The following is a 23,072-nucleotide window of genomic DNA, read 5'->3' as shown; positions in this document are numbered from 1 at the left end:
GTTTGGAATACAGATTGTTTCTTGAGACTTGGTGTGTGTTGAATTACGAGGTATGTTACACAGTCTAGTTTTATGGCAGATAAACAAGCTGTCAAGTGTCTGGTTTCCAGTAGGGTAGTGCTTTAGCAGCACTTTTAAACTCGACACACTTGGGATCAGTGCTGGTATTTTGGGATGTGAGGCTGCACTGATTGGGAAGCTCTTCTTGGAAGTGGTGCTTTAGAGAAGATGAACCATAAGAGCCCCCATTCTGAAAACTCCTGGCAGTGCTTCCAGGAGACCTGGATCAGGCAGCAGGGATCACCAGTGTCCTTTCTAAGGTAGACGTGGAGTCGGTGTCATGGGAAGGTGGTTGTGTAGCTGTAGGCAGGAAGGAAATACGACTTGTAGCAGAGCAGATTGCTAACCACAAGTCACTGTAGCACTGTGAATGCTTCTGCTGCAGTCCCCCCTCAGGAGCAGACACATTTTACTTTCCAGAGTTTCAAAAAGCAGCATCCTCCCCTGTGAGCTCTGTGGGGCTGGATGCAGTTGTGATCTGGGGGCACAGCATCTTGGTGGGTGGAGAGATCTGAATGGGGAGGTAATCACAGCTGCCATTGCTTTCACAGTTTGCTGCATTTAAACTCAGAGTACTCCTTGGGGTGTTCTATAAGAACAGATTCTTTCAGCACAGTTGGGCTTTTTCTGCTTACCAGCTGAACACATTTTATCCGAGTCAGTCATTAATTCTTAGAACAACTAGATGTGTATCACAGTGCCTTTACAACTGCAGTGTTGACACAGGGGAGCTGAAATGACTCCAACGTTGAGTTTGTTTAACCTTTTGGGTGCTGATAGACCATAGCAACTCGGTTTCTATTCTAGGAGGAGTTACCTCAGCTGTTAGGAATGAATCAGCTTTAAAAATATTGACAAAGATAAACCCTTCCATGACAAGAGAGCTTTTGGCACACGTCACACATTCCAAGCTTGTGTTTGGCCAGTAAGTGCCGTGGTTCAAAGTGAAATACAAAGACTTCAACAGCCCAAAGCAAGTGAGACTTTAAAGTCTTTTTTTGGGCCTTCTCAGGATTTACTGAGAGTTGTTGCCACTTTTGCACTGCTGGGTTAGCTCTAAGAATGTGCTTTTTCGTGGAAAAATGAGTTCTTTCAGAAGAGATGCAGCAGAGGAGAACAGTGGTGAAAGCTCTAATCATGTTAGTTTAGTAAGGTATTTCAAGCAGTACAGTTCAGTGTCAATGAAGGTAACTTACAGATATGTGAAAGTGTAGTTTGTTCTTGAATTCCAGGGTTCTCAGTAGAGAGCTGTCCTGAAATTACACAGTTTATGGGATATATTTATAATAACTCTACAGAATATAGTGCTTTTTCCCCCCCGGTTTTAATGTGTCAATAATATTGACTCAGGGAGGCAGTTCAGATCCTTTCATCCATTCTTTCCCTGAAAAAGGACTGTGCATTTGATTTTCATCCCTGGTGCTATTGTTCTTTCCTAATAGAACAACTATGAGGACACACATTTTTTTCCCTGCATACTTTCTAGTGTGGAATATATTAAACTACTTCAGTTGGATGGATACTGCACCTTTAGGGCGGTGAAAGGGAAGAACAGGAACATGTAACATGGTTTTTGTAATAAAAGCCAGCTTCCTGTTCCTGTTCCTGAAAGTGCCCTGGCACTAGGTGGAATATTTGCTCACCGTATACATAATTTGGCTTTGGAGAGTGACTCAAAGTGAAGACGTTGCAAGTCAGGCCACTGGAATGTGCTTAAAATGGATGCAGTAGCAGCAGAACTTGATGGGTTTCTCTAGCTCTATTTTAATCAGTAGTTGGGGGAAAAAAGGATAAAATTGTCCTAATATAGCTCCTTGTTTCTTTCTGGATTTGTTAGTCACTTCTGCTGCAGTTTGTGGATAACCTTTATGCAATACTGAGTTAATGCAAATCTTGTCTTTACAAACCTTTACCTAATTCCCAGAGCAGTCTCAAGTTTCTTCCCTCTTGGAGTGCAGGCGATGAGCATTGCAGAGCAGTCGTTTCACAGATGCTCAGGTTTTGGCACTTTGCTCTCCGAACGCCTCTTTGTTCATGTCATGATTTGAGATGCTTTTTAGCCATTGAAATAAGTAATTAAAGTAACTTCCAGTGCCTGATCTCTGGACCATCCCAGCGACTTGTGGTGCACACAAGAAGTGCAGTTTTGCTGTTGAGCATGTGCAGATAGAAGCAGAACTGTAAATCTGCCAGTACACTGATGGCTTTTTCCTCTGCCCAGACTACTTGCAGCTATGCAATATTTTACGGAGTTTGATTGGGAGAAAATGTAATTTCTTGTAGAAATTCCTAAGGAATTCTGTTAAATGCTAAATAAATTGCTTCTGATCCTCTGAATGAAACTCAGGTATTTGTAAAGAGAGCAGATTATCTTCTTAGCCTCATCAGCTGCCTCTGGAATTGCAGAGATCTTGATACCAACTGCTAGTATGGAACACTCGACAAGCCAAACACGTCTCAAACTACCACTTAGTCTCTTTCCCAGCCCACTGCTGAAACATCCCATTTCTAGGAATGAAAGTAGGAAGGAGTCTGGGAACTTAATCTGAGGAGTGGAGTCCCTTCCTCCTTGCCAAATCAGGGCCAAAGCATTTTCCATTTAAGCTGAAGAATTATCCTGGAACCAACAGGGATTCCAAAGCTGGAGCACATTTTGCAGCATGATCAACCTTTAAATTGTAAGGAATTTTGTTTGTGGCTGGATCCAGGGCTGAAGTAGGTCAGCTATTAACTACAGCTGAGAAGCACTGTAATGGCTGCGTGGAAGAGGCACTACAGCTCTCCCAGCCCATCTCCAGCGTGCTGGCTTTGCTTCCACAGCCACTGCTGGTTGGGGGGGTTGGTGGCAGCAGGAAGGGGAAGGTCTGTGAAGGTCCTTGTCAGAAGCTGCAGAGCTGTGTTACCAATTTGATTCTTTTGGATGCTGACAGGAAAATCTGGCTGAAAGAGTAAAGCAGCTTGGATTTCATCAGTATTTGTACCAACCTTCAGATGTAAACCCTGCGACACACACAACCCCCTCTTAATAGTCCTCAGTATTTCTTCCCCTGGAGTTAAGGTAATGGAAATCCATTAGGAAGTCTTGCTCATTGATACAAAGTCGATGTTTACAAGCAAACAGATCAGGTGAGGTGTAAGTGAAACAATTACATGCTCAAACTATTCCCTGAAACATCTTTTAAGGGTCTTTTTACCTGGACACGTGCTTCAATTCATAATTATAGCTGTTCAGAGCCATTTAATGCCACAGCGTAAGCTCTTTGGTGTCTGTGAATACTTGGAAGGACCTCTGAATTATTTTGGCTGCAGCAGAGCTCCTCCCTGGATGATACACACACTGATAACTGATCTTAGCAAGTGCAGGAGCTCCACAAGCAGACAGGACACGTAACGGCCAGGGTTTAACCTGAGTGTTCAGTGCGAGGCAGACCTGTGCAAACAGGATTGTATTCCTGAATCCTGGATTGTCGTTTGTGTTCATGATTCCCTCCTGAGCATTTAGAGAAGACTTTGGGGTTGGGTTTTTGGTTTTTTGACGGTAAGCCTTTTGGGTTTCCTCACTGTTCTTTAAACCAGCTTTGCTCTGTTGACAGTGATGTGACTGAAATGAAATGGGTTGTCTGTCTAAAGATGTTCCTGCTTGAGTGAGCAGCGTGGCCTCTGCCTGTTCCTGGGCTTTGCACTAACTTGCTGCTTTCAACTCTAGCACTCATATTTGTGATTACTCTGAGGTGAAAGCCTGTTATCCTTTTACAGATTTCCTCCTGAAGTGCACCTTCTATTCTGAGCCCACCACCATTCATCTGTTATTTAGGCAGCCACTTCCAGCATTCGCATTTCCAGTCTTACCCAGTATCATGTCAGTTGGTCAGGCTGCCAGTGGCCTCTCAAATCCGACTTCACTTTTCACATCCTTTCCCTTTCTCATTCAGGTGCAGCTGACGGGTGCTTGCAAAGATGTCTAAAACTAACAAGTCCAAATCTGGATCCCGCTCTTCCCGTTCGAGGTCGGGATCGAGATCCCGGTCACGATCCTTCTCCAAATCCCGCTCCCGTTCTCGGTCTGTCTCACGGTCAAGAAAGCGCAGACTTAGGTAAGTGCCTGCAGCTCTGGAGCCAAAGGGTGTAACTGCTTTTCCTCTCTGCCCTGCTCAGATGGTTTGTCACTTAATGCTTTTCCAGGGAAAGACTTTAACTAGATTCTAGGACAGATAGCATCCTGTTGCCTGCCAACCTGAACTGTTTTGAAGTGTTTTCAATGAGCTAGGAGAGTGAATTGTCAAGATACTTCTTTTGAGCTCTTAATCTGCTCTCTGTAGCATGTTTTTGGTGAACAATAACTTCTTCCGTGGTGTAAATATGAAGAGATCCTGTAATGTACAGTTTAATCAGAAGGTGGTTTGGTTAATATAGTTCATTTTGTTAGGGGGGTGTTGTTAAAGGCCTTTTTAGGCTGGTCCCTTAGAGAAGACTTCTGTACTTTGTTTCTTCTCAAAGATATTAATAGAAGTGTGTGTCAAAACGCATGTGGGTTTCTTCCCATGTTCTGCAGTTCTGAACTGCTGTGTGTAACAGGATAGCCTGTTGGGCTTTCCCTAATGCAAAGTGGAGACAATCTCTGAGCTCCAGTTGCCTGTGTTGAAAGTATTCATGACTACTGATTATGTTTGAAATTGCCAAAACAGGACACAGTGCAGAAAATGCTAGCTTTGTATCCTGGCTTGAGGTCATTTTGAGATTCTGCTTTTGATCAGACGTTTGCTTTAGTGCTGTGAGAGAGTTTAAGTGTGTGTTTCATAGTCAAAGGAGGCAAGAAGAGTTGGGAAGGTCCACAGCAAAACATGCTCCTTTGTGGTGTTAAACATCTTTGGCTGTTTTTTCTTCAGCTGTTAATGTAATTGATCCCAGATTTTGCAGCTATTGTGTGTTTTCCCCTCTTTCTAAAACTTGATTGAAATGAGTTTTAATGTCCATTTAATATACTGCTATTATGTGACAGCGGTGATTGTTCTGGATGGATAAAGTAGATTTGGAGAACTCATGGATAAAGTTACTTTGGAGAGCTCATTAATGTTTGTAATAGTTTTTCTTGCCTCCTGGAATTGCTTCTGATCAGACTCATGTCTTCCCTGGATATCAGGATATCTGTGTTTTCCTTTTCTTTTGGCATGACGTAGCTGGCAAAGGCATTCCGGTTGGACTGGGTATAATGGTGTTCAGCTGCTGTCTCTCTAATCTTTAATTAATAACACATACCATTAGACTGCAAACACATGCAACTGTTAACAGTTAAAGAGAGGTTTCAAATGCAGAGGCTGTAATAAATGTAAAGTTGGAGGGAGAAGGACATGGCAAAACTAAACTAGAGGCGGAGACTTGAGTCAAACCAAGTTCTTGCAGAAGGAAGCTGGAATGCTGGAAGAGACGTAGTCATTTGGGAACATCAGCCTAGCTGTGAAGGAACTTTGACAGTTGAAAACAAAGGCACCCTGTGCAAGCGTGATTGTTTCCTCTGCTGCTGCTGAATCCACTCGTGCTTTATAAATAAGAACCACAATGGAAGCGGTTAGTACAGACAAGTCACCTTGTATGGCATTAGGATATCTTCTGAGGTAGGTCTTGTGGTATTTTGTCATGAAAGTCCATTATTATGAACTTCAGCATGCACCACAAAATGTTTGACTCTTCTTTTGGTAGGTTTGCTGTTTGTTCTAAGTCATATTGTCATATTGGAGGCTGCCTAATATTTCTTGGTTTCTTTCTGGCTTTATTTTACCTCTTGTAAGATTTGTGGGTGCTTCACAACTGGAGCCATGTACGTTGGCTGGGGCTTGCAGAGTGAAACCTCCCTGCTGCAGGCTCTAAAACGATAGAGCAGATTTGGGAAGCTGTATTCAACAGGTCCCTTGCTGGGACAAATACAGCAGTTGTCTGAAACTAGGAGTATATGTGGTGTTAGTGCTTTTGATTGGGGCTCATTACTATTGTGTTTTCCCATCTGCCTCTATGCTTTTCCTTCTTATTGTTGCTCAAGCGAGGAAGTGTCTCAGAGAGGGTGTTTAGCTCGTTTGGTTGTTTCAAGCAGAGGGTGAAGTATATGTTAAAATTATCATGAAGCTGTTTGCTAGCAGTAACTACAGTATGAACAGTTTCCTGCTAAACTGTCATGTGCATTTGATAGGTGGAAGAAATAAACCCAGAACTGAAGTCCACCTCTGCATGCATTTATCCTCATCTGGTAGGAATTCTAACAGCAACGTTGTATTTCCTCACATTATGGGTGCTTGGGGTGTGAGTGGAGAGGGAGCAGCAGTGAGTTGTGCGTTGCCAGTCTGTGAAAGAGCCAGTACACATGTGTTGGAGTATGACCAATGAGACCAAGAAGTGAAATGGAAAGTGGGAATGGTTTCAGTGAATATTAGTTACTCAAATTCCATTTGGAAAAATGGCTTTCTCTGTTTAACTGTACTGGTTTGGACACTTCTCTGTTTTACCAATGCAAATTTGCTAAAAGGCTTTCAGCAGGTTTCTTATTCCAACAGCTGTGAAATAATGTAAGGCTGGCATTTAATCCTGAGCTTTTAAACAGCCCCACAGCTGCAGCTCCAGAACTTGCATGGGGGGGACTACTGGACCGATGAGCCTTTGATGTTTTGCCACTTGACTCTATTCTTACAGGTTTTGGGTTCAGTTTTGTTCTGAGTGTTCTCCTATGGGGTTAGGAGTGGGACACTGAGCAGTGCCATCTTGCGGCCTCAGCCTGGAAATGAGTGCATCCATCTGCTGTCCCACTTGTTTGGAGTTCCAGCTTCTGAACTGGGGCAAGGGCTGCACCTTTTGAGCCTCGACTTTGAGCTGTAAAGGGCTGGAAGTTTGCAACATGTCACTTTTTTCCTCAAGCTGGATGACATCCATGTGCATCCAGGAAAAACTAAGCAGTAGTTATCATGGTCTCTACTGTGATCCTGAATATTTGTTTGGTGGTATCACAGATACGAGTTCTTTCCACAGCAGTTTATTGAGGGCAAAGTGTAATACCTCAACTGGACGAGGCCAAACCAAAGAAATCAGTTTTAAAACTTGAGAAATGCCATTTTCAGCTACTTTTCTAGAAAACTTCACATAAAAAGTTGTGACAGAAGAATAAACTTTAATGTATTTGTGTAATTTTCTTTTCTCAGTTCTAGGTCCCGTTCGAGATCGTATTCTCCATCTCATAACAGGGAAAGGAACCATCCGAGAGTCTATCAGAGCCGGGATTTCCGAGGTCATAATAGAGGCTACAGGAGACCATATTATTTTCGAGGCCGAAATCGAGGGTTTTATCCCTGGGGCCAGTATAATCGAGGAGGATATGGGAATTACAGGTCAAACTGGCAAAACTACCGCCAAGCGTATAGCCCCCGGAGAGGGAGGTCGCGCTCCCGTTCCCCCAAGAGGAGGTCTCCTTCTCCCAGGTCTAGAAGTCGTTCTAGGAACTCTGATAAGTCATCTTCTGATCGGTCGAGGAGATCTTCCTCTTCCCGGTCCTCCTCAAACCACAGCCGGGTGGAGTCTTCGAAGCGTAAATCTGGGAAGGAGAAGAAGTCATCTTCCAAGGATAACCGGGCATCTCAGCCTGCGGGGGATAACCAAGGAGACGAGGCTAAGGAGCAGCAGTTTTCAGGAGCAGTGGCTCAAGATGTCAAGGCATCTGAGGGATCAAAACCATGGCAGGAGATGACCACCTATGGTACAAGTTCAGCGTCAAGAGCTTCTGCGTCTGAGCTTAGCCCAAGGGAACGCAGTCCTGCACTAAAGAGCCCTCTCCAGTCAGTTGTGGTGAGGCGGCGTTCTCCTCGGCCAAGTCCATTGCAAAAGTCGAGCCCTCCACTGTCCAACCCATCCCAGATGAGCTCTGCTTTACAAAGCAGCAGCAGCAGCACCTCCTTTCAGGCAGGCTCTCATCAGAGTCCCTTTGACCATGGCTCGGCAGGTTTGAGCCCAACAAGGAAGAGTCCTGTGTGTAAAAGTCCAACACCAGTCAGTTCCATTTACAGTGCATCTCAGAAGGAGGAAGCCTCAGCTCCTGGAGGAGGAGCCTTCTCCAAAAGGCAAGTGATGTGTGTGTTGTGCTGTGGTGGTTCTGTGTAGACACTGTCCAGGAGCACTGCAAGGGTTCTCCCTGTGCAGGCCCCAGCTGGAATGAGCCCCAGGGTGTGCAGGGTGCCAGCTCTTTGGCCCTGTGTTGTAGAAAGCTGGAGTTAGTTTTGTGTCCTGCATAGTTGCTAAAGTGTTCATAGCTTGTGAACACTTGAAGGTGTGCTGGAGGTTTTCTGGCAGTTTAACAGTGCCCACTGGAAGTTTGCATTTCTCTGTTACTTTCCACTTAAAGACATTTTATAGTATTGCATTCTTGAATTGCATTAGATATTATAGATTAGAAAAATGTAATCAAATCTTAACTGCATGTCCCGGTGCAAAGCAACCTAAGGCAGGTGTAGTTGAAGTTTGTGCCTGTGGTTGTGGGTTAAAGCACCAAGCTTATTAAGACATCCTTCCATAGAGAAGCTTCCCATGTTGGTTTGCCTGGTTAATCCACTGCACATTCATGTGCAACACTTGGTTTTAGAAGATGTGGTAACATTCACAAGTGCTTTTAAAGCTTTTACTATTTTGGAAGTTATTTTGAACTGATTCTATATCAAAGATGCCTGAAACTGAAAAAGAAAGGGGGGGGGGGAAAGCTGTAACTCTTGTTTGGGCTTTCCAAAGCACTGAACTAATGTCTGAGGGCTTCTGTTTCCTCATGAGTGCTTTAAAACACAGTTCTGATGCTTTAACCTGTTGTTCTCAGTACGAGTGTTTTGTCTTCTCCAAGCAGAATACATATTCTCCTTTGTTAACCTTTTTGCTTTTATTTGTATTTACAGTCTGTCAGGAAATATTTAGCTTACCTATGAAACTTGCATCCAAAATTTGAAGTAGCTTTTGAGGCTTTTATTTCCAGTGTGTTGTTTAAAGCAGAACAGCCCAGTTTGAAAGTTTTGATGTGTTGTTCTCCTGAACCAGGTTTGTAAGTAAATAAACCGATTGGGTAAGATGTTACTATTTTCCTTCAACTGACTCTGTGGGTAAGATGTCTGTTATTTGTTCTTAAGCCTCATCTCACCAGTTCTGCATATCCATTTTCTTGTACATTTGCTGAATTTATTGAGAACTAGAAGTCTAAATCCAGGCTGAGTAAATCTGTGTTATCTTTTAAGTATTTTAGGGCCTAGACACAGCTTTCTGTCCATGCATAGCTTGGTGTGCTCTAAAATTTGACTGCTTTCAACTGAAGAATGAACCTCTGTGATCTCTTTTTAATAAGAGTTCTACTTAAATGTCTGTCTTATGAACAGGTACCTGGAAGAGCAGAAGCCTGAGAATGGGAAAGACAAAGAGCAGAAAGTAACAAATGTTGAAAAAGAAAAAAATAAAGAAAAAGGGAGTTTCTCTGAGGTGGGATCAGCAGATGGAAAGGCAAAATCTGACTCCTATACATCCAAAGCCGACTCGGAGAAGGGATATCGCGGCAGCCAGTCGCCCAAACGCTACAAGTTCCGGGATGACTTTGACAAGCCAAAGGCCCCGGAGTTCCACAAGGAAGGCCATTATGGCAAAGAGGAAACAGATGATCAGGAAAAGAAAGACAAGGCAAAGGGCCGAAAAGATTCGGAATTTGAGGAAGAGCCCAAATTTATGTCTAAAGTTGTGGCAACTTCGAGTAAAAATCAAGAGGAGGAGAGATCGGGAAAATGGGAAGGTGTGGTGTTCTTGCCACCTGGAAAAGAGAAGCAGAGGAAACCTGATGAACTGGAGGAGGAAAGCTATTCAGAACGATCAAAGAAAGAGGAGAGAGCAGCATCCAAGAGAGCAGAATCAGGTCACAGGGGCTTTGTTCCTGAGAAGAATTTCAGAGTGACCACTTACAAATCAAGCCAGGAGAAAAGTTCTTCCCCCCCACCAAGGAAGACTTCTGAGGTGAAGGAGAAACCAGGCTCCAAAGTAGAAGGGCTGACTCCTAGTAAATCTTCCTTTTCTATCACCCGTGAGGCCCAGGTCAATATTCGAATGGATTCCTTTGATGAAGACCTTGCACGGTAAGTACAGCTCCGAATAGCAGTGTTGTCCTGTTTCTCTTCCTGAGATCCTCATAGGCTTGCCAAGTGTGAGGAAGGCTGAATAATATTGTGTCACAATTTGCATGTTTTAGAGATAGAGCTGATTTTTTTTCCCTGGCATTATATGACTTGTGTGACCCTTTTATTTCGTGGTGGGAGGTTACAGGGGTTACCAGTTTGCAGATGGTGAAAGTGGAGCACGGGGGTTAAAGGGCTTTTCCTAATGTCTTCTACAACATAAATGCTTCTGTGTCAGCTTCAGGAAGGAGTTAGGTACTCTGTGTCTTCTTGCTGCTAGAAGCTTAGTGGTACAGTAAGGTTACAGTGCTGCTTAACTGATACTGATTCTCTGGAGTGTGTTTAACTACTCATATTCTCAACATAGTGGTACTGAAACTCTGAGAGCCACTTCAGCATTGCTTCCAGAGATCTTGAGACAGGAATGCTAGATGGGATGTTAGAGGTAAATCTATTTCCCAGGATGTCAGGGATTCATACCTGCACTCCATACAGAATAACAAGGGACCTGAATTACCCCAGTAAGTCAGACCAATGTATTTTAGAGATGTTTAAGTAAGTCCTGCATGTGCTATTTAAGGCCTGATGTGCCTTCATAAGACAACATAAAATAATGCAGTCAGCTTCCAACTCGGGAAACATTAATCATCTTACACTGCTTCCCTTTTACCCTGTTCTTGTATTTCATGTGGTTTGTTCTTTCTTTTCCAGTCCAAGTGGCATCCTGGCTCAGGAACGCAAGCTGTGTCGTGACCTTGTGCACAGCAACAAGAAAGAGCAGGAATTCCGTTCCATTTTCCATCATATTCAGTCTGCTCAGTCCCAGCGAAGTCTTTCTGAACTGTTTGCTCAGCATATAGTGACTATAGTCCATCATGTAAGAGGTAAGTGAGAAGTCCATGTGACCTCAGCTGAATGTTTGCACCTCCTTTGTTCAATCAAATAAATGAGTTTTATGCACTATAGTTAATGCCCAAAGAGTTGGTTTCCAGCAGACATGCCATAGGTGAGGATAGCAGCCTGATTGTACACTTGTCTTCTGGAGAGGCAGAAGAGGCATTCTTAGTTTTACCTGTGACTCGAGGAAATGGTTCATTTCAAGACTGAGATTTGCCAGCAGCATTAGTGAGAGCTCCTTCAGCAGTGCTTCATGTTTCCTGCCTCGAATCTGACCAAGGTGTAGGACTAATGTGCTTTGTCTTTTTACCAAAATGGGACTAATATTTTGGCATTGTTCACTCACACCCCCAACAGAGCATCACTTTGGGTCTTCAGGAATGACACTGAATGAACGCTTTACCAAATATCTAAAGAAAGGAATGGAACAAGATGCAGCTAAAAACAAAAAGAGCCCTGAAATCCACAGGTTGGTGCTGGCTTAACATTTTGGGGTATTTCAGATTTTGTGCTCTTAAACTCTGGAGTAATTCAAGTATATATATATACATATATATATACTATATATAGTATATAGTATGTATGTATATAACTATATAACTTCAGGGGGAAAAGAAAAGGGGGAAAAATATGGGCAGTTTCATGTACCTCTGGAAACATTGGTCTGGTTTAAATGCCATTTGCTCCGAAATCTTTGGATACTTCCTGTGGTCAAGATTATATCTGTGTCCTTTCTTTACATTTTAGGAGGATAGATATATCTCCCAGTACTTTTAGAAAACATGGATTCTCTCAAGAGGAATCAAAAAGCTCCCGAGATTCTGGCTTCAAGGTGAACTGTTACTCTTGACTAGTTTAATTCAACAAAATGAGTGCATTGGGCATGAACTTAACAGTGATGTTTTTGTTTAAATTACTCTCTACTTAAGTTTGTGTTTTTCTTTTAAGGATGGGCATAATTCTAAAAATGAACTACAAAGGGTTAATTTTTAATAAAAATGTATCAACAACCTTTGTGAAGTGGTTAGACTATGGTAAATGACCCCAAAGTCAATTGAGGTGAGCTTGAGAGAAAAAAAGAGAGGATTTTTGGAACAAGTGCCCATGATGAGAGAAGAAACTTTTTGTGATATTTTTCTGCTTGTAAGTATGATTAAATCAATTGTATACATGCAATATTTCCAACCATGTTTTCAAACAGACATGCATGTCAAAGAGAGGAAAGTAAAACTAAGTACTTATCTAAGCCGAATACACTATTAAGCAGATGATGAATTTTGTTCTAACAACTTACTGTACCGTTGCTGTTGATTGCTGTTACTTTAACATTCAGCACTTGTTTGAGTAGAGCCAGACCATTTGGAATTGAGTGTATTAGCTTTTCTGAATAGATGAATGTTAAGCCATTGCACTCGCTGTAAACAGTCATAAAAATGGCTTCACATAAAATGTTTGGGATTTTAACCTTTGTTTATTCACCTTCATACATATTTACATTGAAGAGATTTTAACCAGTCCTGCTGAAACCTTACTTGTTTCATATTTGTTTCATATTTTTTTCCAAACACACTTGTGGCTTGACATGGACGATGGTGAGATGGATTTGATGGGCCTGAACTCTGAGCATCAGCTTGGCAGAGTGTATTATAAACGTGGTTTCCAAACAGCTCGCCAGCCTTCCGTGAAACAGACGTGCCCTCACAAACCCAAATAGGTGTTTGCTGTACCACATAAGGGAGCTGCTGCTGATTTTGTCACTTATCTGTCATCCATCGTGTTGGGAGCAGTTTTATTCTCAGAGTAGAAATAAAAGCTCTTTGCCTGGGGAAAGTAGAAGAGCAAAATACCAAAACAAAACGCCTGCTCTCACTCCTGCGTTATTTGACATATTTATTTAAACAAAAAAGTGTTTAGAAACTCATGTAAGTAAAATTTTCATAGCTAGAGAATTACTAATCCTTTTGTATTTAATTCAAGACAATTAATATGATGTATGTTGCATTTAAAGTCATACAGTTCCCAAGATTAGCATTGTGTGAATGAGGTAGCAAACCCTGAAGGCTCTATGTTGTTGATAGCAACGTCTGTGCAGGCTTCCTGCAGACACACTGCTGCTGTTAAATGTTTGTCAGAACCACAGCCTCTGTCAGTTTGCTGCTCTTGTGTGTGCAGTCAGCAGAATCTCATCCAGGTGCCACTGGTCTTAAGTGTATGCAGGTAACGCAACTTCTCATTTTGCAAAGAAGCTATCTTAATCCATTATTTAAGTGGGAATTTCAACAGAACTCAAAGCTATTGTTACCAGATCTTTTTTAATTGACACTGTAAAGAAAAAACAAAGCTGTTTGTGGGGTGTTTTTCATACACCTGATTGCTTTTTGCTTTGTGAAACACCAGGGTCAGCTCGCATTAGCAAACTTGCAGGATTGTGTGGAGGAATGCATACCTCCATCTGCATTGACTTCTTGGCATCTTTCACATGGTGCCTTCCAGTCAAGGGGGAAGAAGGGCTCTAGGTGACAGCTGCCACACACTAAATTGATAGTTGTATTAAAGGCTACATCCCAGTGGGATGTTGGCATTCACCCACTTGAACCTGGCTGCTCCATTTCAGTGGCCTCCATCTCATATGCTTTGATCAGTAATCATGATTTTTGGTATCTCCAAGCAGCAAACAGCTTCTTAAGGATTGCCTCCAGATGTGGTGATTCAAATCCCTTCCACCCTGCTAGGTGATGTCTGTCAGCAGGACAGGGAGCATGCTGCTGTTCAGTAACACCCACAGGCTGTTAGACACTTCACATGCTGTACTTCTGATACATAGTCAGTTGAATTTCCAAGTTCTCATCTCTCACTGGCTGTGGTGTACAATAAGTGTCAGCTTTGTGTTTCTGGCTTCCCTATTATCAGGCTATTTGTTCTAATGCTGTTTAAAAGAGGAGAATAAAAGTTAAAGCTCTTAGAAAGCAGAAGGAAAATTGCAGTCTGACAAATGAGAATCCAGTAGTGCATTATTTTACATTTTAAAATGGAATATTGATTAGTACTCAGATAAAATCCTGTTCTCCAGAAGTCTGTGCAGTCAATAGCAAAGTAATGGTGCTGATCTAGAACACTGTAAACCTCTGTATTAAACTCTCCCCTCTTCCCTGCATTTGTAGGCTGAAGGGAAGTATAAGGATGACCCTGTTGACCTGCGCCTTGATATTGAGCGCCGTAAAAAACATAAGGAAAGAGATCTTAAACGTGATAAATCCAGAGAATCGGTGGACTCGAGGGATTCAAGTCACTCAAGGGAAAGATCAGCTGAGAAAACGGAGAAAAGTCACAAAGGCTCAAAGAAAAAGTATGTAGGAAACCTAAACCATTTCCTTCTGCCTTTCATGTTTCTGCTGTTAAGGCTGGAGATGACATCGTGTACATACACTTGTGCACCTATTGACATAACTGCTCCAGTGGCATGAATTATCCCTCTGCTTGTCTTCTTGATAGCATTATATCTGTCTGAAACACTAAATAATTGTTAAGGTAAATGAGAAGGCTCCATGTGTTGGAATGGGTGAGTTGCTTCTTTCTTGTTCCTGCTGTAGAGAACAGCCACATTTAAATGACTTTGCTTTAATGTTGATTAAATTCTTCTCTATTCACTTAATTGTTTTGTTTGACTAAAACTGAAGGTGCATGCTTAGCTCATGGTAGGTCACATAAACACCTTCCAAGCAACAAGTTCTTTATGGAGAAAACTTGGGTTCTGTTAGAGCTGTGTGGTTTGGCTGATCCTGAGCTCTTACTGTAGCTGTTCCTTTTTGGAGTAGGAAAAGGAAAACATTGCACTGATAGTGATAAAGAAACAGTTCTGTAGCAAGCAAGACACAACAGTGTTATTGAGCTTGTCGGTGTCCCACTCACCTCCATTTCATGTCACTGAAACAGGAAGCACCGAAGGGTACGTGAGAGATCCAGATCCAGTTCATCGTCTTCGTGGTCCTCTCATTCAGTCAAAGCAGAGGAATATCCCGAGGAGACTGAGGAGAGAGAGGAAAGCACCACAGGCTTTGACAAGTCCCGACTCGGGACTAAAGAATTCCCTGGACCCAATGAACGAGGAAGAGCTAGAGGGACCTTTGTAAGTGTTCTCCACTCCCCCACACCCTGGTATCAATTCCCAAAGTGATCAAAAAGTCGCTTTTGTGCTTTGCTCTTTCACAGTCAAAGCATACCATGAAGGAGAAAGCCCAAAGACATTGTCTGGTTGTGGATGCTGAGCCAAATATGATTGCTCTGGGTCTCGAGCACAAACCAGGGTGCTGAGAATATAGTCTGGGCAGTTGAACTCAAGATGTATGGAGCAAAATGAAGCCTGGAAGCTTTTGTGGATTAGGAATTGCTGAGCGCTCTGGAAATGCCTCTACATGATCTTAATCAGCTTTATAGCAACTGTGCTGCACTGTGTGATCAGATGATGTAGAAAACCCTAAAATATACTGACCTCTTACTTTAATGATGGGTTAAAGGTGCTCTTGGATGGTAGAGAAGTGACGAGGTACCTTCTGGTAGCCCTGGAAGCTCTCTGGGGGTGGGAGGGCATTGCCACTGCAACCATTTTACTTTGCTTTTGTGTTTTGCTGTTGCAGCAATTCCGTGCAAGAGGGAGAGGATGGGGCAGAGGCAACTTTTCAGGCAACAATAACAGCAACAGTGGTGGCAACAATGACTTCCAGAAGAGAAGCAGAGATGAGGAGTGGGATCCAGAGTACACACCGAAGAGCAAGAAGTACTACTTGGTATGTAGTTGTCTTAAGTACTGAAACACGTACGTATGCTCAAGGTATATCTGGTCTTAAATGTTTGAGAGGTGGAAGTGCCAGCTGTCCTTAAATTGTCTGGTCCCCCAGGGTAAGGCTTCGTGAGACACTCCATAAGAAGCTTGTGGCTTAGGACTAAAGAGAACTTCTTTCTGTTCATTGTAGAGTGGTTTGCCATTAAGTGAAATCCTAAAGGCTCGTTAGAGAGTATGTGTTTCAGAGGGCTGTGGGAAATGCAGCTGGAATGTTAGTCTGTGTTGCAGATGGCCTCTGTTTCTTGGTGGTTCTATCACCATATAGTGTCCAGCTTCCTGGGTGGGTTAGTACTGCTCCTTTTCCTTCCTGGTGACAGCAGCCTGCCTTGCTAAGGGGCATTAGTCTGGGGGGTTCTGTGTGACTGTGTTCTTAGAAAGAGGGGTAGTTTCAAACAGACACAAACTCATTTTGTCTCTTCCTGATTTGGGGTTCCTGAGATCCCCGATCTTCTCATTAGATAACGCAGTATTTCAGTCTCGTACTCCAAACAAGAAAACCTTCATGGGTTTTACTGTGTTTTTCTCCAGTGTTATTGAAGGCAGAGCTATATACTAAACTAAATACTCTAGAGGGCTTCCTGCCAGCAAGGACAGGCTGCCATGCACAGAGGCTGGGCAGTGATAGTGCATTCCTCCTCCATCTGATGCGTTTCTCTCCTGGACAAGTTAATGTTCCTCTTTAGATGGGGATCTGGTCCACGCTGCAGGTTCTGTGTCCCCAGCCAGGGTTTCCCCTGTCCCACAGTGAGCAGTGTTCTGTTTCCCCTGCTCTCATTGCCTTCCTCCCATGCAGCACGATGACCGCGAGGGCGAAGGCGCAGACAAGTGGGTGAACCGTGGCCGTGGCCGAGGTGCCTTCCCCAGGGGCAGAGGCCGCTTCATGTTCCGGAAGTCAAGCACCAGCCCCAAGTGGGCCCATGATAAATTCAGTGGAGAAGAAGGAGAGATTGAGGATGATGAGAGCGGAGCAGAAAACAGGGAGGAAAAGGACAACTCGCAGGCGACGACCGAGTAGCTGCAGGGCCCTGGGAAGGCTTCAGGGCTGGATTGATCCTGATGTGCTGAGCAGAGCCCTGGAGAGGAGCTCGGAAACAACCCCGATGTTAACCACATTTCCAGAGTTCAGCCTCCCTTAAGCGTGGACTAAACTGACCAATCATTTATGCTCGGATCCACTCCTGGAGTTATCTTCCCAAAGACTTCCCTTCTGGACTGAGTAAGGTCAAGTACGGGCTGAGATCAGAGATTTTCCTCTCACCTGTGACCTTATTGAATGGTCGGTTACTTTTCTGCTAACAGGCTTAGAAGGCAAAGTGGAGTTTGGTTTGTGCCCATCCTGCCCCGGTAGTCTTGACATTTTGGGTTCTCTTTTATAAATTGCAATGCTCTGCTTGGGGTTCGTTCACCCCTGCAAGGGTTTTCCCCCCTATTGTGTATTCAGTTTTTTAAATCCATACTTTACTTTAGGGCCTTTCTGTAGTGACACCAATGAAATGATAATTTTGGAAACTCTTTTTGGTTCTTCTCAATAAGAAAACAATGAAGCATGTGAATAAACATCTAAATGTTAACTCCTTGGGACCAAACTCCGATGACTTTTCTTTTTTAAACCTTTTTTTATGTAATTGTTGAGTTTTGGGGCCTTTAAAAAGCAAAAAAAAAGAAAATGTTTTCCTTTTCTGTTGAAAGTTAACAAAATTAGCATGGTTTAAAGAGAAAAACCTGACACCCTACTTCTCACCACTGTCTGTGTACACTGTTAGGCCTGGTGTGTGCTGGAGCCCCGAACCGCTTGTAGGCATTTTGTGTGTCCTCTCTGCAGCTGGTTGTGAACTCGATGCTCTTTCCAAGGTACCACAGTTTTCTAAGAAACTTTGGAATTCTGGGTTAAAAATACAAAAGGAGATGAGAATTTTTTCAATATTTTTTATTAATCTTTTTATATAAAACAAAAACCAAAAAGACGACAGAACCGAAGTCCCTCCTGTGCTGGCTGAGGGTGGCTGGGACTGGGGTGTTCTTTCTATCTCCCACTTCCCTGTGCTCTGAAGGAGTTTGTGAGCAGCTCTGGGGCTGGATGAGTGCCTCGGAGCAGGAGAGGCATGGCCATGCACCCACGCTGTGTGTAGGCACCGCTCTCCCTCCCTGCCTTCCCTCCCCATGGATTGCTGTGCTCTTGTCCCCGCACACACCAATAGAGTTTGGTTTGTTTTGACTTGAACAGTTCCTGTTTAGCAAAGCCCTCCAGTTTGTTTATGCAAATAAAACACAATAAAAGGAGTAGTAGGTGTAACTCTTTGTTCTGTGTGTCTGCTGTGTTCACAACCACATCCCCTTGGGCAGCTGCTGGGAAGGGAAGCTTTGAACCAGGAGCATCCTGCAAGGGAAAATGGGCCAGGGAGCAGCCTGGAAGAGGAAGCTGAGCCTGGGGCCTGTGGGGTTCCCCTGTGTGCAACTGGTGCCTCCTGGAGCAGGGCCCAAGGTGACTCCTGGTTTATGTGGGTATCCAGGCCAGGAATACAGGTACCAAAACTGCCCTCGCAGCACAAGCATTACTTGGGTTCAAAGAGACCTTTAAGGTTGTTGAATCCAACTGTTAACCTTGCCCTGTCCATCACTAAACCATGTCCGTAAGTGCCACATCTCCATGTGTAAATAACCTCCAGGGATGGTGACTCAACCCTGTCCCTGCACCCATGGGGTATGTGTTCCACCCATGGCCTCTTGCTCTTAAATGAGTGGCTAAAACCAGCTTACTCCTGGCTTTTAAACACTTACTGGAGCTTTTAGCCTGTGGTTGCTGTGATTGTATGAGGGGAAGAGGAGGTGACAGCCCCAGCTCCTATATCCAGGCTCTGCTGCCTTCAGGGCCTTCACACCTGAGCAGGACTGATGGCTCCATCCACACACAAGAGCACGACTGTAGGTGGTTTTACACCAGCACTAAACCCTGGTTAGGGTAAGGCCATTGCCTTTGCTGGCACTGGGCAGGAGATGCTTTTCCATTGCTGCTCCCTCAAAGGAAGATTGGTCCTTGCTGAGCATGTGGCCTCCATGGTGGGTGCCTGGGTGGTAAGGGAAGAGTTCCTGCCTGGCCTTGGTCAATGGTGTTGGCCAAGAGCAGTTGAGACAGGGATGTGGGTTAACGGTTCGTGCTTCCCCTTCATGTGAATACATAGAATCAAGTAGGTTGGAAAAGACTTGAGATCATCAAGCCCATTACCCCAGCACGGCCGAGGCCACCACTAAACCATCACTTAGAGCCTTGGGGATGCTGCCACTCAAACCCAAGTTCTAGACTATGAAGTCCAGGTCACTAAAAGAGGTTAATTCTGCCTAAACCTGCCTCACTGAACCAGTTCTAACTTACACAAGCAGCATGAAAGCAGCAGCACCTCCCTCGTCCATTCTGAACCCTTTAAGCTAAGTTTCAGCCTGTTCAAGCCCTGGAGCCAGCTGGAGAGAAGGAGCCTGGTGCTGGGTGCCTGGTGCTGTGCCCCCACTTCCCAGCCGGGAACCCAGGGATGGGCAGCACCTGCTCCTCAGCACCCTGGTGCTGGTCCCACCGCTACCGAACCCACCTGACCCAAGGGTGCTGAGCTCCTGTGCTCAGCACAGGGACCCTGTGGTGCCCTCGGGCTGTGGCTTCGGCCCCTCTATGGTTTGGGTTTCACTTCCCCTCCACTGAGGCTCCGGATGAGCCCTGAGGCTGCTCCGCTCCACAGCCCTGCCCACGGTGCTGGGTCCTGGTGCAGCTCAGGTAGGGATGTGCCATGGGAGCAGTGCTGGGTGCTGGGCACCGTGAGCTGCACCCATCCTGCAGGCAGGGCTGGTGCCATGACTGGGGGGGGTGTGGGGAGGACCCCGTGAGCTGCATCCATGGGGATGTCACCCATGGGGACAGGGGCACCCCGAGGCAGGGCCCTGGTGCTGACACCTGCCCTGCAGCACCCAGGGCTTGGGGGCTGGCACCGGCAGTGCTGGCACCGGCACTGTTGGCACCGGCAGTGCTGCCACCGGCAGTGTTGGCACCGGCAGTGCCAGCACCGGAGACGGCTCTTCCCCAGTGGCCAAGGCCACGCAGGGCTCGTGTGGATGGACCCAGTCCCTTGGTGGGCTCCACGGTGCCAAAGCCCTCGGTTTGGTGCCACGGCCCCATCCTCACCCAGCGCGTCTCCATCAGCTGAAGCCATTGATGCCACCCTGGGATGCAGAGTCCCTTCAGTCCAGACAAGGTGGGCACCAAGCCCCAGCAGCCTCAGTGCCCCATTGGGCAGCCCCACGGTGTGAGGTGGGTTGGGGCAGGTGCTGAGCCTGCTCTGCACTGGTTGGGGGCAGGATGCTCACCCCGGACCCCGGACAACGGCCCCACAGCACTGGGACAGTGCTTGGAATAAAGAGCTCTGGATACAGAGAGCTGGGTACCCACAGAGGGGTCTGCTGTGGGCTGCAGGGTCCCTATGGGGTGGGCAGAGGACACCCATCACAGCACAAAGATCCCACCATGGAATGGGGCCCATTGCAGCACAGGGCTGGGCAGTGCCTCCTCCTCCTCCTCCTCCTCTTCCTCTTCCTCCGTCTCCTGCACCATTTCCCATCCCAGCCCCATCCCATCCTGGCCTCCAGCCACCGACGTGGGGCTGGGAGAACATCTGGAAAACATCTGGATCCTGCCGGCGAGACCAGCCTGGGAAGGAGCTATTTATATAGGGGGCTGGGGAGGGGGGAGAGGGGCCCCTGTGGGGCAGGGACAGCACCGGGGGAAGGGGCAGGATGTGACCCAACCCCGTGGGGAGCAGCCCCACATCCCTGGGGAGCCCCATAGGGAAACATCCGCAAGGGTCAGGCCCAGGGCGGTGCCGGAAAGGATCCGGATAACTCCAGTTGGGTCATGGGAAAGGCTTCGGTTTGGGAAGGCAGCGGCTGAACCCCCCCCCGACCCCCCCAACACCACACTGACCCCGGGGGGGGGAGAACAGCACCGTGTTGTGGGGCAGCACCCCCAAAGCTTACATGGGAGCGTCCGGATGTGACCCACGGGATGGCTCTGTCCTTGTCCCCATCCCTGCAGGTCCCGGGCCCGCGGTCGTACCAATGGCTCAAAGTGCATCAAGGGGGGGGGTGAGGGCTCCATGGCAGGGGCAGGGAGCAGCCCCCCCCTCAGCCTCCTGCCCCACAGCACCCCCGGGTCAGTAGTAGTGGCTGCGGCCGATGGTGCCGGTGCCCATGGTGCCCATGGTGCCCATGGTGCCGGTGCCCAGGATGTCGGGCTGCCCATTGCGCCAGATCTCGCGCAGGATGCGCTCCCGCTGCTCCAGGCGCTGAGCCTGCTCCAGCTCCTCTGCCGACGTGAACACGTCGATGGCTGCAGCCCCATCCCCAGGCCCGTGGGGCTCCAATGGGATCTCGGTCACCGGCAGCAGAGACTCGGACGCTGCGCGGTCAATGGTGTCCTCCTCATCCTCATCATCATCATCGTCTTCATCCTCATCCTCATCCTCATCACGGAGGTGGCCGGGGCGGCGCGGGGGGGGCCCGCAGGACAGGCGCAGCACCAGCAGGCACAGGGTCAGCACCAGCCCGAAGCAGACGCCCACCACGAAGTAGAGCCCGAAGCTCTCGGGGTTGGCTGTGGGGTGAGCACAGGGGATGTGGGACTGGTCCATGAGGGTCCCAGTGCCCCCCGGACGTGTCCTCACCTCGGATGTGTGCGTACGCGGCCATGCTGTTGCTCAGCAGCTCCATGTCCCGTCGGCGGCTCTCCATCCTGCGCCGGCTTCAGGGTCTCAGGGGTGGTGCTTGCTCCGCATCTGCGGACACAGGGGCTGAATGGTCCCTGCTGGGGACCCCCGAGCTCCTTGTCCCGTTCAGGACCGTGCCCGAGTGCGACCATGGGGGACCCCAATGGGCATCACCGAGGGGACGGTCCCAGGTCCAGGCTGCTCCATCCAAGGCTGTACCCCAATGATGCCGAACCGGAGCCATCCGGCTCCGCTGCCCCTCGCCCTTCCTGCGGGGCCAGGACGGACGTGGCTCCTCCGGCACCGGCGGATCCTCGGCCCGGAGCCCACGGGCACACGGGAGCCGGAGCACGGAGCTCACATCCCGGTCCCTGCTGCGGCCCCCGGGGCAGGGCAGGAGCCGGAGCAGCCCCGGCCCGAGCGGCAGGAAGGAGGCAGGAGCTGACACATCAGCAGCCCTCCCAGCCCAGCCCCGCCGCCCACAGCCCGGGCTCCAGCATCCCCAGGGGGTCCTGGTGCCCTCCCCATGGGGCAGCCGCCCCCCCAGCCCCTGTCCCTGCAATGGGGCCCAAGGGGAGCTGCGCAGTCCTGCTCTGGGGCTGGAGGGGCAGAGCCCAGCGATGGGGCAGAGCTGACCCCAGGGCCATGGGGTGCCCCTGGCCACAGACCGGGGGGGTCCGGGGCTGTGGCTGGCGCAGGGGGTGAGGGAAGCCGGGGACAGGCAGGGGAGCCGGGCAGGAGAGCGCCGGGATCCCAACCTGGAACGGGATCACCCCAGGATCCAACCCTGGAACGGGATCACCCCAGGATCCCACCCTGGGCACAGCCCCAGAGCGCTCAGCCCTGAGGTCCCAGCCCCGAGCTCCCCAAGTCCCCATCCCCACCTCCGACCGCTCATCCCGGGCCCCCTTTCCCCACCCCAGCCCCGGAGCACCCCGAGCGAGGCCCGGGGCAGAGCCAGGACCCCCCGAGGGCTGCGGGACGCGGTTGGGACCCCTCGGGCCGGCCCGTGCGGGTTCGGTACTCACCGGAGCGCTGGGGCTGCACCGGGGGAAGCGGAGCGGGGTCTGCTCCGAGTTAACGCTGCAGCAACAGGAAATGGTTCGGAGGCTGCGGGCGGTCAGCGCTCCCCGCCCGAGCCAATGGCAGCCCCGGCGCTCCGGGAGCGTCCCCTTCCCCCGGGACACGGAGCTCGGAGCCGCCCGAAGCACCGAACCCAGCCCGGCAGGATCGGGCCCGACCCTCGGAGCCCTGCGGGACAGGGCAGGGTCCTGGCCCGGCTGGACTCGGCCTTAAGGGTCCTTTCCAGGCTCGTTGGTGCTGCGGTGGAGCAGCCAGGGCCGGGCAGCAGCATCCAGGACCCATCGGAGC

General features: G+C 47.7%; 2 protein-coding genes across 3 annotated transcripts in view; one reads left to right on the top strand and one right to left on the bottom strand.

Annotated features, from left to right (window-relative positions):
• Positions 1–18,253, top strand: part of THRAP3 (thyroid hormone receptor associated protein 3) — a 29,105-nt gene extending 10,852 nt beyond the window's left edge. For both annotated transcript variants that reach the window (XM_031043256.2, XM_031043257.2), the window contains exons 4-13: positions 3,993–4,154; positions 7,242–8,153; positions 9,444–10,184; positions 10,935–11,107; positions 11,478–11,589; positions 11,868–11,952; positions 14,282–14,466; positions 15,054–15,246; positions 15,755–15,904; positions 16,754–18,253. In XM_031043256.2, the coding sequence (XP_030899116.2) occupies positions 4,018–4,154; positions 7,242–8,153; positions 9,444–10,184; positions 10,935–11,107; positions 11,478–11,589; positions 11,868–11,952; positions 14,282–14,466; positions 15,054–15,246; positions 15,755–15,904; positions 16,754–16,975 (2,910 nt within the window). In that variant the 5' untranslated portion in view covers positions 3,993–4,017 and the 3' untranslated portion in view covers positions 16,976–18,253. The remainder of the gene's footprint in view (positions 1–3,992; positions 4,155–7,241; positions 8,154–9,443; positions 10,185–10,934; positions 11,108–11,477; positions 11,590–11,867; positions 11,953–14,281; positions 14,467–15,053; positions 15,247–15,754; positions 15,905–16,753) is intronic.
• Positions 18,254–20,526: 2,273 nt separating this feature from the next.
• EVA1B (eva-1 homolog B) lies at positions 20,527–22,795 on the bottom strand. The gene is made up of 3 exons (XM_034069223.1): positions 22,730–22,795; positions 21,660–21,770; positions 20,527–21,589 (listed from the first exon to the last, which is right to left on the bottom strand). The coding sequence occupies exons 2-3, from the start codon at positions 21,724–21,726 to the stop codon at positions 21,150–21,152; spliced, it is 507 nt and encodes a 168-aa protein (XP_033925114.1). The 5' UTR covers positions 21,727–21,770; positions 22,730–22,795; the 3' UTR covers positions 20,527–21,149.
• Between the last annotated feature and the right edge of the window lie 277 nt (positions 22,796–23,072).

The sequence above is a fragment of the Melopsittacus undulatus genome, chromosome 14 (assembly GCF_012275295.1).
Source record: "Melopsittacus undulatus isolate bMelUnd1 chromosome 14, bMelUnd1.mat.Z, whole genome shotgun sequence".
NCBI classification, from domain to species: Eukaryota; Metazoa; Chordata; class Aves; order Psittaciformes; family Psittaculidae; genus Melopsittacus; species Melopsittacus undulatus.
Note: the sequence above shows the minus strand (reverse complement) of the source record. Positions and strands in the feature narration are given on the sequence as shown.

Bases quoted from the DNA above. Each gene is read 5' to 3' on its own strand.
- EVA1B (XM_034069223.1), bottom strand. From the start codon at position 21,726: ATGGAGAGCCGCCGACGGGACATGGAGCTGCTGAGCAACAGCATGGCC. The intron at 21,590-21,659 runs GTGAGGACACGT...CTCACCCCACAG, and splicing joins CGCGTACGCACACATCCGAG to CCAACCCCGAGAGCTTCGGG.